The 13,882-nt window shown below is 38.6% G+C and overlaps 1 protein-coding gene across 6 annotated transcripts in view; it reads left to right on the top strand.

The window, feature by feature from the left end:
* The window catches only part of AUH (AU RNA binding methylglutaconyl-CoA hydratase), a 165,348-nt gene that overhangs the window by 69,395 nt on the left and 82,071 nt on the right, over positions 1 to 13,882 (top strand). For 5 of the 6 annotated variants that reach the window (XM_019713877.3, XM_074330195.2, XM_074330194.2 and 2 more), the window contains 2 exons: positions 6,208 to 6,300; positions 8,454 to 8,510. The exons of the other annotated variant lie outside the window; for it this stretch is intronic. In XM_019713877.3, coding sequence (XP_019569436.2) covers positions 6,208 to 6,300; positions 8,454 to 8,510 — 150 coding nt within the window. The remainder of the gene's footprint in view (positions 1 to 6,207; positions 6,301 to 8,453; positions 8,511 to 13,882) is intronic. 6 annotated transcript variants of the gene reach the window in all.

Below are 13,882 nucleotides of genomic sequence, written 5' to 3'. Positions count from 1 at the left end.
CCAGGGAAAACTCAAGTCAGAACTCTGTGACAGTTAACTGCTGGGTGCCTTGCCCCAGCTCCCGAGGTTACCCTGCTGTGACCTACTGAGTTCGGAATCTTGGAATTAGCAGAGCACAGAGCCAGTATGTGCATCAGACTTTCCGAGGAGACTCATTGTTTCCCTGTCTTCAGATACACGGTTGCTGGTCCTTGGGAAGAATGGTAGGATGGCTTACAATGCTGAGTGCTTCCTCAGGGGTTCTGGGTTCGGCAGGTGAGAACTGGTGTTAGGCAGCAGTGGTTACAAACAAGACATGGAGCCAGACTACCTGCGCTCAAATTGTGGCCATCCCAGGCAAGTACCAGCAGCTGCTCTGCCCAGTAACTGCTCCATCTGTAAAGTGAAGGGCATGATAGTTCCGATGTCAGAAGGCTGGCAGGTTTAAATAATACTTGTAAGGTGCTTAGGACAGTGGCCACACATAGGAAGCACTTTCTAGTATTTGCTAGATCCATAAGTAGCCACACAGAAAGGCAGGTGAATAAGTGATAAGCTTAGGAAAATCAACCAGCTCTTCTCAGATTCCCCAGGGGTCACTCTTCTTTGTCCTTGGAATGGTGGCTTGCAGTTGCAGGCCTCCAGCCCCTCTGTGTGATGAGTGAGGGTGTGTGTTGGTACCCAGGCCGCATCCTTTCTCCGTGGCCCTGGCCCGGGCCTCCAGGAAAGAGGCGTCCTCGTCAGCTTGTTGACTTTGGGCAAGAGTGGTTTTTTTTTGTTTTTGTCGTTCCTTTGAAACTTGATAATGGGAATGAGTGAGTATATTAACTGAAGGTAAGGTTAATTAAGAATTTATTGTAATTTTCAGTTAACCTTGATTTTATTTTTCTATTCTATTCTATTCTTGAATGATTTCAGTAAAGTTAGACTTCCAGTATACTATATAGGCCTTTCTTTTGATACTTGATTTCTGTTTTGTATAAGAATAATATTCTTTAGGCAAAACTAAATTTAAAAATCATGACTGACACTTGCATTTTTTCATACTCAAATTGTTTATATTTTTCTAGAAACATCCAAAACCTACATTAATGTGTTGTGTCTATCTCAACACATTGGACGTAGACCCTCACTTCTCTTTTCCCCACACTCACGGCTTTCTGACTATAGTCATCCTTGCACTGTGTATCCTGCAGATCACGGAAGTAGACCAGAGCCTTCCCTTGTAGCTTTTTTCTCTTAAAATAGCAAAACTTTAATTATTTGCTTTAATTATATTTTTAGGAGCATTTCAAAGGATTATTATCTTCTTTGTCATACCTGGCCCATTTCCTGGTACTAAACTCAAAATAGTATCTGATCCTGTTGGTTGCATAACATACTGAGTCATAATTGCTGCCTGTTGCCCTTGGGAATAGCCTGTGTTTGTGGCAGCTCCTATTTCATTGGGTTGCACTCTTCTACAACTGCCATGAGGATGCTTCTCAGTTCTTTGAAACTGATAATCTGCCTTTCTGAAGGTGTGCTTTACTGAGTTTTCTCTAAGATTATGAAGTGCTCCCAAATAAAAAAAAATACTAGATGTAAAAACCCAGCACATTAGGTAACTGAGAAACTAGCATGTGCTTTGAGATGACTCATATTTTCCTAAAAAAAAATTATACTAAGAGAAACATCTTTCAACTGTAATTGAACAATAAACTTAAAAAAAGAAAACAGTCTTTGAGAGAAAAATTAGGATTATGTAGGATTTTAGGATTTATGGTTGAAATTTAATTACTCATTGAATACTAATTAAGCTGTTCTATTAAATAATGCTTTAGTAGGAAAAATTTATATAATGCTTTATATAATGCTAATTTATGTTAATTAATATTTGAAAGTACCAAGTAGTTTTCCTGTTTAATGATTTGTGTGTTAATTTCCTATTTTCTTTTTTCTTTCTTTTATAATATAAGGATCTCACATTTCTTGTCATTTTGTGATATATTTTATATAAGTTGTAATGTTAAAAATTTTTATCTCCTTGAGAAAACCACTTAAGTTCTTAACTGTGAAATTTAAAATAATTTTTATTACTTTCAAAAGTATAAGCATATAGGGGAAAAGTGTTATATTCTCTAACTTGAGAATTTAGAAAACCTGAGCATGATAAGATTCATTTCAGCCTTCCCCCCTGCCCACCTCCCTCCCAGGTCAGCATATTTGCATTTGTTTGTTCCCACACTTATTTCCTGCCACTGCATTGTGTAAACCCTATAGGCCACCTCACGTGGAACCTGGAACCTGTCTGCTGAACATGCCCCTCCCCCATCATTTTATTTTATCTCCTTAATGTTAGTTTATAGTACCTCACAGTGGAGGGAAGGGCATATTCATTAACCAATTTTATTTGAGTTTTATGTGCAGTAAATTTTTTAATGACATTTTATGCTTCTAAAAAATGATGCTTTTTAATTTTGTGTTGGCTAAGTGTGATTTTTAAGTATAGTATTTATTTGAGGCTATTAACTGATAAAAATGTAGAGCAGTGCCTTGTCAGTTCTTTTTGAGGTCGTTGTTCCTTTTGTGTTGCAGTAGGAAGAACATAGATGACCAGGAATTGTAATTTTCCTGTGTTCTTTCTGTTATGCTTCAGGGTTTATGAAGTTATGGAATATTACTTTTTAAAGTTATAGCCAATTTATTCCTTTGACCCTTCTATTAATATTTAGTCAACATTTTCAGTGAACAATTTGATGTGACGAAAAATTCCTCTTTCCATCTATATTACATCAATTTGTTCCTATGTTTATGGAAAAATATAAGGAACATGAGACAATACCTGTTTACGATGGGTGGGAATGTTTAGAAACAAACTCAGTACATATGTTTCAGGTCTGGGCTTAATTTTGGAGGCCCTTTGAAACTCACCTTTGTTCTTCCTCTTTCTGAGCAGTCAGCTTCTAGGGTCATTTGAGTGTCTAGCACTCACTGCTGACCAGCGTTTTCACACAGCAGGCAGAGAGAACCCACACTCTGTCTCTGGCTCAAGAACTCTTTGCAGTTATTCATTTCTGTAGCTCCATAGGGCTGGGTATATTCATTTCTTTAAAGCATTAAGTGAAAGAAGTTAATGATAAAGAGAAGAGTAGGGGGAATACCAGGTTTAATGTCCTAGAGACAGAAGAGACAGTGGAAAGACTTGAGGTTTGTCGCAAAGCGGTCAGAAGGGTGTCACTGGCCAGCCCTGGTGTGACATGACTCACCTGTCTCAGGATGGGGAGGCTGGTGGTGAGTGCTGATACAGAAGTGTGCTCCAGTGCCATGGAAGGGTGACAGGAGGGACGTGGAGGAGCAGTGCCTTGAAAGCCAAGTAGCGGCTAGCTGGTGATTCCAGGCAGAGGACCGCTTGTAACAGGAGTGGGTACGAATGACTTCCGGAGGCGCCTTAACGCTGGACACAGCAGGTGCGTAAGGTTGGAGAAGAGGTGGGAGAGCTAGTGCAGCAGGTGCCGCCTGTGCTGTGCTAAGTTTTCTCCACTTTTATCCTGAATGTGGAGTAAATAGGGGAATAGCATGACTAGGTTTGCATTTTAGAAAGATCGTCCTTTAGGAAGTAGGGAAGATGCATCGTAAGGGGCAAATTGCAGGGGAAGGAGGTCAGGTAGTGACTTCTGTGGTGAGAAATGAGGGGACCCGGGACCCTGGTTGTAGAAGAGGTGGGGGGACTTGCAGATTTGTGAGCTGTTAGGAAACAATTGGATGTAAGGGTATTGAAAAGGAGGACATCTGGGATGACTTGGGGTGTCTCTCTTGGGTAACCTGTTGAATGGAGGTGCTACCAGATGTGAAATAGAATCTAGAAGAAGGATTAACAACAAATTGATTTGAACATGCTAAAGCATTTAAGTGGAAATGTCTGTCCCATAGTCAGGTAGCTATTAGAGAGGAGCTTGAGTTTGAGGTATTTGGACATCACTGGTATTTAAATAGGTGGTAAAAGTGGTGGTGGGAATGAGACCTCCTGTGCAGAGCTTCTCTTGATAAGGGCAGAAGGCCGAGGACTAATCAGAGGTGGATGGAAAGAAAGGCGGGAAGGATGAGGGAGGGACTGACCCAGAAGGCACCTGAAAAGAGGAGTTCAAAGAGGCATGTCCAGGATGAATGTCTCAGACCTTCAGAGGCAACGGTTTCCTAGGGACCGGGTCGTGCCCATGGGTTATGGGACAACATCAGTGTCTCTGGTAAGCGGAGCAAAAACTTGGTGAGATGGAGTGGGACTACAGCTGTGAGGTGGAAGTGAGCGGTAGTGGATGACATGATGCACGTTTGCTCCTTCCAGAAGCTTGTCTTAGAAGGAGGCAGGCCAAGGCCCTAGCAAGGCCTGGGGGGAGGTTTTGATGGGAGAGACGTGAGCTTGGGGAAGTAGTTGATTGAAGGCGTCTGGATAAAGGATAATTTCTGTAGCTGGGTTCCTAGAAAGGGAGGAGGCTTGAGAGCTGGGTAACAGAGGAATTCCATTTTACCTGTACTGGCTGGGGATGACCTTGGGAGCCACGTCGATTCACTTGCCATTATATTCCTTTATTGATTTTTCTTCCTTTTTGTGAGATAAAATTAACTAGATTTAATTTTTATTATTAAACTCATTCTGACTGTGTTCACTGACAGCTTTCTGTTCATTTTTTCACCAAGCATGCTCTACAGCACACTGTGTGGAGCACCTCTGAACCTGACCTGTTCTTTCAAGCCCCGCCTCCCCTGAAATGGTTAGACCAGTACAAAGAGTGAAGTATGCTCTGTTCTAAGCCCTGCATCCCTGCTCTCCCTGGAGCCCTTTTGCCTCAGGTGGTAGCACCTACATGTGCTCCATCCCAGCCCTTTCAGACCTTGCTCTTAGAATAAATCTGACAAATTCCTTCATGTATAAATAAAAGTCAGTGTTCTTCAACAAATTTGTATATTTTCAGAGCAGTCAAGGAATGAACCTCTCTGTGGAATTTCACATATTAGAATACTGGTGGAAGAGAGATTTTTAGGGATGGTACCATTTTATCTATTTTTCATTTCTGTTTAATTTATTTTTAAAATTGAGATGTAACTGACACATAACATTGTATACATTTAAGGTGTACAGCATGTTGATTTGATATATTTCTATATTGCAATATGGTCACCACCATAGCATTAGTTAACACCTCTATTGCGTCACACAGTTCTCTTGTGGCAAGAACAATTAAGAGATGGGTACCTTTTTAACATCCACATTCTATTTATATATTAAGGTTGGCCAGCCTAGCTTCACATTCCCATTGTCCTAAATAAAATTAATAGGAAGGATTCTATTTCACAGATTAATTAGTTTTTGAACCAGTTATAAAAATGAAATCTGTATATTTTAACTTACAAAAGTCTCATTAAAGTAACATTCTGTGTCTGGACTCAGGAATTTTTATTATTAAACTCATTCTGACTGTGTTCACTGACAGCTTTCTGTTCATTTTTTGAGAGAAAACATCACGCCTCTTGCACTTCGGGGCCATTGTTAAGTGAAATAAGGGTGACTTGAGCACAAGCACAGATACGGCAACAGTCCATCTGGTAACTCAAGAAAGTCTGGTTTTGCGTTGCGTTCTGTGACTGGCTAACCTTTTCCCAGTCGTGCTTTTGGATAGATTCTCTGAGCCTTCTCAGCCTCTTCCATCTCAGTGGTACTGGATAGAGCCTGATCGTTTCCCAGCAGCTGTTCATTGTGGTGATCACTAACTGACAGACTGCTGTGTTGCTGCTCCAGCAGCCGCTTGGGCTGCTTCTGTCTTGTTTGAGTGGATGTGTTACTTCTTCGAATGAGACTGTCATTCGAGGCACCAAGGTAGCCCGTAAGGAATCGTGAACTAAGTCATTTCAGCTTGAAATTTGTCTGAACCAATATCTCATAAAAGACTTTAGGCTCTAGGATTATGAAGTCAGAACTGTGATTCTGTTAATTCAACAAAAAGTATTTATGAAAGTATTTCATTAATAGCGGAAGATTTACAGGTATTATTGCATATTTATGTGATGGAACACTACACAGTCAATCCATGGTTTTGAAAAAAAAAGGAAATGCTTATTTTGTTAAAGGCAAAAGGGATACAAAATTCTGTATATAACATCCCATTTAAAAATATATTCACAGAAAAAAATCTAAAGTAAATTACATAGGAAGTTAACTTACTGAAGAAGTATGGCACCTTTCTGTTGCAGCTAATCTCCCAGTGCCAACGATTGCGGCCATAGATGGACTCGCCCTGGGTGGTGGCCTGGAACTGGCATTAGCCTGTGATATCAGAGTAGCAGGTAAGAATTAATCCTATTAAACATACAACATTTTAAATATGAGGTTTGTTCTTAATTTTCAGAAAATTCCAAATATTTAATTTTTTTTCCTGTTGTTGAGAACATTCAGAAAAAGTCACCTGTTGGGCTCAATGAAGTATTTAAAATTCCTGGCTAAGAAAACAATCTTTTATGATCTCTTGTTCGGTCTTAGCAGTCAGAGAGGAGAACAGGATTGGGCCAGACAGAGCTGAATTTGAGTCTTACGTCCTGCCCATTTTAGACCAGTTTTTTCCTCTAAATTAGGGGAAATGACAGTTGCTGTTGTGAAGATTAAATGAGTTAATCTCCGGCTTGTGTCTAGTCCAAACACCTAATTATTTTAGCTATAGTGATAATAACTTAATCTCTTTGAGGTTCACTTTCTTCCTGGATGGTTTCCTGCGGATTAGAGGAGGTGGTTATGAAAACAATTAGTGCTCTCCGTGCGCTGAGTGTTGACCTGGTGCCCAGTGCTAGTCTGAGCCTTGGACGTGTACTAACTCACTTCACTCTCCGAGGCCCTAGGAGAGAGGGACTGTGAGGGCTTGAGGAAGCTCAGGCAGAGAGAGGTGAAGGCGCAGCAGGCTCAGATCAGTGCCAGAGCCGGGGTTTGAATGTAGGCCGTCTGGGTCACGGCCCTCCCTCCTGTTGCCTTGTCAGGGCCCTGCAGTGCCGCTGCTGCCCTCCATCCTGTCCTCTGTGGTCACAGTGCTGTGTGTGTCCTTGCTCTCTCACTGTAGTGACGTCAAGGGGTCCCAGGACTGAGGACTGGACGAAGCAGGCAGCAAATATTTATCACTGCTCTTCCTTGGTTTCCACTCTCACTTCTGGTGGAGCTGCCTGTTAAAAGTAGAGTCCACAGAATTGTGACTTTAATAATTTTCTAGGGATTTCTAATTTCTAGCCTGTGTGTACTTTTTCTCCTTTCCACTTTATTTTGGATCTCTGTTTTCTTGTATGAAATCATTGGGTTTTAAATTGAAAAGCTAAGGTACGTGTAGTCCATTTCTGAAAGAATGTAGCTTTTGGAAATTAGGATTTGGGAAGTAGTCCAACTACTTTTGGATATGCAAATAAAGAGAAAATTAAGATGTTTTAAAGTAGCCCTAAAACAGACATGAAAAAAGGAGCCCTGTCCAGTTGTCAGAACATTAAAACCATTTTTCAAAAATATCTAGAGATTTGGCCTTGAAAAGTTCATATCTGATACGATATATGAAGCTGTTTGATGTGGAGGACTGTTCAGGCAGCTAAAGAATTCATACTTGTCAGACACAGCTTCTCTCCGCATCCTGAATAATTAATGGCATCTAAGCCTTCAAACATGACTTGGCAGTATCAGGTCAAATTATGTACTTACAACCCTGGTCTTTCTGCACCAAAAATTCACTGCCAAGCAATCTTTTACAGAAAACACACAAATCTCTTGATATAGATATAATTTAGAGTGTTACTTATTTTCATAACTAAATGCCTTCTGAAATGATTTTTAAAAAGGTTTGTGACACAGATTTAATTAATAAACAGAGTATAGTTGCCTCCCCCCAACCCCATTATCCAAGGAGTATACATTTCAAGACCCTTTATGGATGCCTGAAACTTTGGATAATATCAAATTCTATTTATTCTATGTTCTTTCTCTATATACAAGCCTTTTTATTTAAAGGAAGCACTTTATGGCTTCTGTTTGGCATATCCAAATTGCAGACATCACTCCTCTTGCACTTCGGGGCCATTGTTAAGTGAAGTGAGGGTGACTTGAGCACAAGCACAGATACGGCAACAGTCCATCTGGTAACCAAGATGGCCACTGAGTGACTAAGGGCAGGGAGCGTCTACAGTGCAGAGACGCGGGACAAAGGGAAGATTCACATTTGGATTAGGATGGGGTGGGGCAGGGATTTCATCCCGCTACTCAGAATGGCATGTAATTTAAAACTTGTGAGTTGTTTATTTCTGCAATTTTCCATTTAATATTTTGGGACGTTTTTCCTCGGGTAACTGAAACCACAGACAATGAAATTGTGGATAAGCCTGGGACGATTGTATATATAGCTTATTTTACTGACTTTTTAAGTCATTATATTTGAATTTAATGATGTGGATATTTAATTTTCTTCCTTCCTTTTTAGCTTCCTCTGCAAAAATGGGCCTGGTTGAAACAAAGTTGGCAATTATTCCTGGTGGAGGTATGAATTGTTCACACTCATCTTGATTTGTTCCTAAAAACGGCATAAGGCAAAATAAGGTGTTAATTGAAAAGGCAACATTTTAGGTAAAGAGACTGATGCTGTATTGTTTGCTTTTGTAGTCAAGTTCTTATTCAAAATGCTCTCTTTTAGCTTATGTAGGTATGAAGACTGCAGGTATGCTAACTGTTGCTCTCTTTTTGTGCTTTCCCATATGATTTCTGAATTTTTGAATTATTGTACCGGTCATATTACTCTTGAAGGTAACAGCACTGTTTTGAAGCTTTTATGTGGGCATGTAAATGTGCGTGCCCTCAGAGCATCACATGCACGGTCACTCCCAGAGGAGGAGGGCTTCCCGGGCTTTGGTTCCGTTATCCTGTTTGTCTGTATAGCAGGACAAAGCCCGGGGTTAGTGGGCAGTCGGGATTTGGAGCTGAGGAGGTGTTGCTTATTCTGTCACTATTAAAATGATAGGTGAGTTGCTTCTGTTGGAAGACTCATTTAAAGAAGCACTTCTCCAGCATTGACAAATCTTGTATCACCCAATAAATCGGAAATGTTTCTTCTTTTGTCTGATGCAGAGAATTTGGAGATACTCATATTTTGTGAAGCTGTTCACTCAAAAAGTAGATTTCATTTAAGGATGTGCATATTGGTAATTTGTTAGTATCTGAATAAAATAATAGTAACAGTGTAGAAAATTGAAGGGCAGGGTTGAACACTTCAGGCATGTTTGTACCTAAATAGGTTAAAATGGTATATTTAACCTTATCATTATAAGAATATTCTGATGAGGTGTATAGGTAGGAATTAAAACATAAGTCAGTGAAATTGAAGACTACCCCATCAGTGTGTAAAACTCACTAAGTTTTCTACTTTGGTAATCCATGAAAATTCTTGTAGGTGAAAATATTTAATATCTACTTCTATGATGTCAACCTTTTTCACAGTGACTAAAACACTGAAAAAGGGATTTATAAGAAAATGTATCTAATTGAAAAGAATTACCAGATCACTAATATGTGAAATAAAAAGGTTTAGAAAAGTTGATACGATGTTTCTGAAAGCCTTTTAATAAGGAAACATTTATTTTTTTATTTAATTTTAATTTTATTTTATTAGTTTCAGGTGCACAAGACAAAGCAAAACTTAGACGTTTATCATTTATATCCCTCACACTGTGTGAACCCCCCGCCCCCATCCACTATCCCTCTGACATCGCACAGAGCCATTACAAGGAAACGTTTATTAGTAATTAGGATATAACTAATCCTAGAAGATAGTGACTGTAGTTGAATGGTGCTCCCCCCAAAAATTTGTCAGTCTGGAACCTGTGAATGTGACCTTATTTGGAAAAAGGGTCTTTGCAGATGTAATTAAGTTAAGGATCTTAAGATGAGATCATCCTGGATTATATGAATGAATCTTAAATCCAGTGACAAGGGTCCTTATACGAAGAAGAGACTCAGGAGAAACAGAGAGACAGCCATGTGAAGGCAGAGATTGGGGATATGCGATAATAGATCAAGGAAGACCAAGGGTCGCTGGCAGTCAGCAGAAGCAGGAGGCTCTCCCCCAGAGCCTGCAGAAGGAACCAGCCCTGCCCACACCTTGATTTTGGACGTCTGGCCTCCCGAACTATGAGAATTAAATTTCTGTTGTTTTAAGCCACCAAGTTTGTGGTAATTTTTACAGCAGTCCTAGGAAACAAGTACACTGGTTTTTTTATGCTTAAGTCATTTTTTGAACAGGGACTTAATTTGTGGCAGTGATAGGGGGTGGAAGGAGGAGGAACTTGAAAATCTGGATATTTACCATGTCCTGAATGTGAAATATTTTGTATTAAAACCATCACAAGGTAGAACAGTTGTAGGAGAGTAGTGTTGGGTTTGATTAGATGAAAAAAGATTAAAGGATAACCGTATTTTGCTGTGTATAACGTGCTCCCATGTATAATGTGCACCCACGTTTTTGGCCCAAACTTTCAGGGAAAAAAACCTTTAGTTCTAATTTTCCACGGGATTTTCCAATAACTTTTTAAAAAATATCAGCTAGATTGCTAGCTCCCGCCTAAAGTGTATGAAGAGAAATGTTGCGCTGTTCACCCTGTGGTAATAATATCAACTCAGACTCACTCTGTGGACAACCAGACATCGCTCTTCGATTCATTTCGTTGAATTGTTGGCAGAAATTACTTTCGTTGCAAGTTTGTCGTAAGTTCAACAAAACCGATTATTGTATTCCAGGGTATTATTTTACATACGGATATAGTTATTGATTTCTAGAGATACACTTTTAACTCACAAGCATAAATAAAATAATTAAAAACATTTATATATAATAGATACGGAGTTAGTATTACCCATATATAATGTTCATCCTTATTTTTCCCTCACAAATTGGGGCAAAAAACTGCACGTATACATGGCAAAATATGGTATACTATAGGAATGAGGGCGATAGCGTTAGCTCCTTCTGTCTTCTCTTATGAGCTGTCTGTTTCATTTGAGATCAAGAAATTAGCATATTCTCCCCAATGTACTTAAGTTCTGTAGGGTCCTTCTCAATTGCATATCCATTAATCAGAATCAACTTTGTGTAAATTTGATTGAATTTGGATTATATATTCTCATGAATACAGTTATTTAAAAAATTTTTATTTAATAAATTTGTCAGAAAATTCAGAATGCTTTACCATTAATCGAAATGAAACTAGACCTCCCTATTTAGAGTTACTGCATATTTGATAAACACAAAAGAGTTAACCTGATGCTCCTGGTTGTCATAGTATTATCACTTCTGTCCTTTGTGATAATAGTTTACTGGGAAACAATCAAAACGTAGTATTTAGTTTTCTTTCTTTTTTTTGTTTACTTGAACTTGAGCCTGAATAACAGTATGATTATTTTTAAGTTACATTTTATAAATTTCCGTAAAATAAAACAAGTTAATTTAGAAAATGATTGTTTTAAAGAGAGAGTAATATTCCTAGTGAACATGAGTATTAATGGACCATTACTATAATACATTTTTTAGATTAGTTTTCTAAATTTTAGTTTTTATTAAGTAGATTGTCTACTGTGAAATGACTTAATGAAATAATTAATGAAAAGGAAGGTATAAAGGAATGTAAAAACATTAAAACCAAGTGAACTTCTTTAAATAGTATTATACAGATGTAATTTAAAAATGGAATGTAATTGACCATCATATACTTAAACCAGTACTTTTATTTGTAATTGTAATATATGTATATATTTGATTATAGATAAATTTAGAATACAAAATACAATGTTAATGATTTAAAGCTCTAGCCAATTTAACAATAATTAAAATTGTTATCCTAGGAACTTCCCACAATATTCTAAATTATGTTGGGGACTTTTGTACACTATGTAGCCCTACTCTGTTCTCTAGTATTTTCACCTTTGAGAAAGCAACTAAACTTCCAATCTTCCCAGCTGGGAGAACCCTCCAGGAATATATAGTAGAATTCTCTTTAGAAATAGCTCTTCAGAGAATAGTACCCTTTATAAGAACCAAATAACTCAAGTTCAGAAGATTAGGGTTTTTGTATTTGGCAGTTTAGAAATTTCTTTGTTTGCACACAAAATGGTGGCAGGTACCCTCCTTCTGGCCTTTGTTTTTTTTGTTGTTTTTTTTTTGTCTTTTCTACTGGAGCATTTGGGGTTTGTGTTGAGAAACCTCATTATAAGTAAGATGACTGTTAAGGCTTCAGTTTGGGTATATACCACTGTGAATGAGATGTCTAGTGTTTGCAGTGCTCAGTGGTTCTCTTTTATTCTTGCCAGCTTTTTATTTTGGCAATTTTCAAACTTTCGGAAATTTGAAAGGCAGTAAAATGAACCTCTTCATACCTGTCTTCAAGGTCTTTCCTCCCCAGACCCTTTTCCCACATCCCATCTTCCGCTCTCATATGCACATCCATTATTTTGCTGAACTATTTCAAAATAACAAGGTGAACCTTTAAATATTTCGGCATGCCTTTCCGAAGAATAAGAATGGACTGTTACATAACCACAGACTTATCACACTGAACAGTACATAATAACGTTAACATATTCAGATTTCCCCACGTGTTTCCAAATGTCTTTTTGTAGCTGTTTTTGTTTCGCTTTTCCAATGCAGGATCTAGTTAAGTGTCACACATCACATTTGGTTAGATCTTCCTTTTTTTTTTTTTTAAATCTGGACAAGTAATCCATCTCTCGTATAATTAATTTAAAAAATTCAGGCCAGTTATCTTACAGAGGTTTGCATATTGTGGATTTGACAGAATTATCTCTTTGTGTTTGGGTTTAGATTAAAAGATTTTGCCAGGAATACTAAAGGGGCCATGTTTTGTGTTTCATTTTCATTTCATTCGATGGCACTTAATTTTAAGTTGTCCCACTTTGGGTGACGCTAACTTGGATCACTTCGCTAAGGTGGTGAGTAACTGTGGGTACACTCTCAGTATTCTCTTCATGGAACGTTTTCAGGAAAAGCATCTTTAATAATTATATTGGCATTGCCTCTTCCCAAAAGTAAAAAGGAAAAGAAGAAAATCAGAGACTCAGGTCTCATGGGACCAGGACAGGAGTCCCCCGTTATGTGTGTTTTCTTCTCTGCAGGGTGAGGGCATCGGAGCATCACTGCCAGCCTCACCCACCGTAGGTCGTATTTAGCAGCTAGGCAGGCCTGGGCGTGGTGTCAGGAACTCTGTTGTGAGGTGTGCCTGAAGTTATGACGGGCTGTGAAATCCTATGTGTGCGTTGTCCTGGACACAGTAGTCGTTTTGGAAAGTTTGGTGTATAACCTTTACTGAGATCCTCTTAGAATTTACATCAGAATCTGCACTTATTCCTTTGAATATCCTCAACAGTGACTCATCATCCTGTGAGGGTGAATTTGATTTTCATAAATAGCAAAAGACCTTTGTGTGCCAAATCTGATTAATAAGGTCATACTATTTTAGGAAGAAAAAAAGTGTAACAACAAAAACAAGACTGCTTTTTTAAGAGGCTTATGAAATGTCAAACATCTACCAGTGTTATAAATAGTGGACAGCACTGCTGGGTTTAGTGGACTGCTTCCTAAGCAACTTCTCTAAAGGGCAGCACTCACTCTGCTTGCTGAAGTCTGGTAGGGTTATTAACATACCTCACACTGCAGAGTCTCATTTCTTTATACTTTAAAATGTAATTCACTTCACTTTTTTACATCTACTCAGGGTGTTTTAGAAGTTAGTTGTTGGCTTTCCATTGTTGACAGGCCATTTTGTTAGTTGCTATGGAAGAAACATACGTATACATACATACATATACATGCATGCATGTAGACATACATATATACACATGCATATATGC

The sequence above is a fragment of the Rhinolophus sinicus genome, chromosome 16 (genome assembly GCF_057876585.1).
Source record: "Rhinolophus sinicus isolate RSI-liver-muscle chromosome 16, RSI-T2T, whole genome shotgun sequence".
NCBI lineage: Eukaryota > Metazoa > Chordata > Mammalia > Chiroptera > Rhinolophidae > Rhinolophus > Rhinolophus sinicus.
Note: the sequence above shows the minus strand (reverse complement) of the source record. Positions and strands in the feature narration are given on the sequence as shown.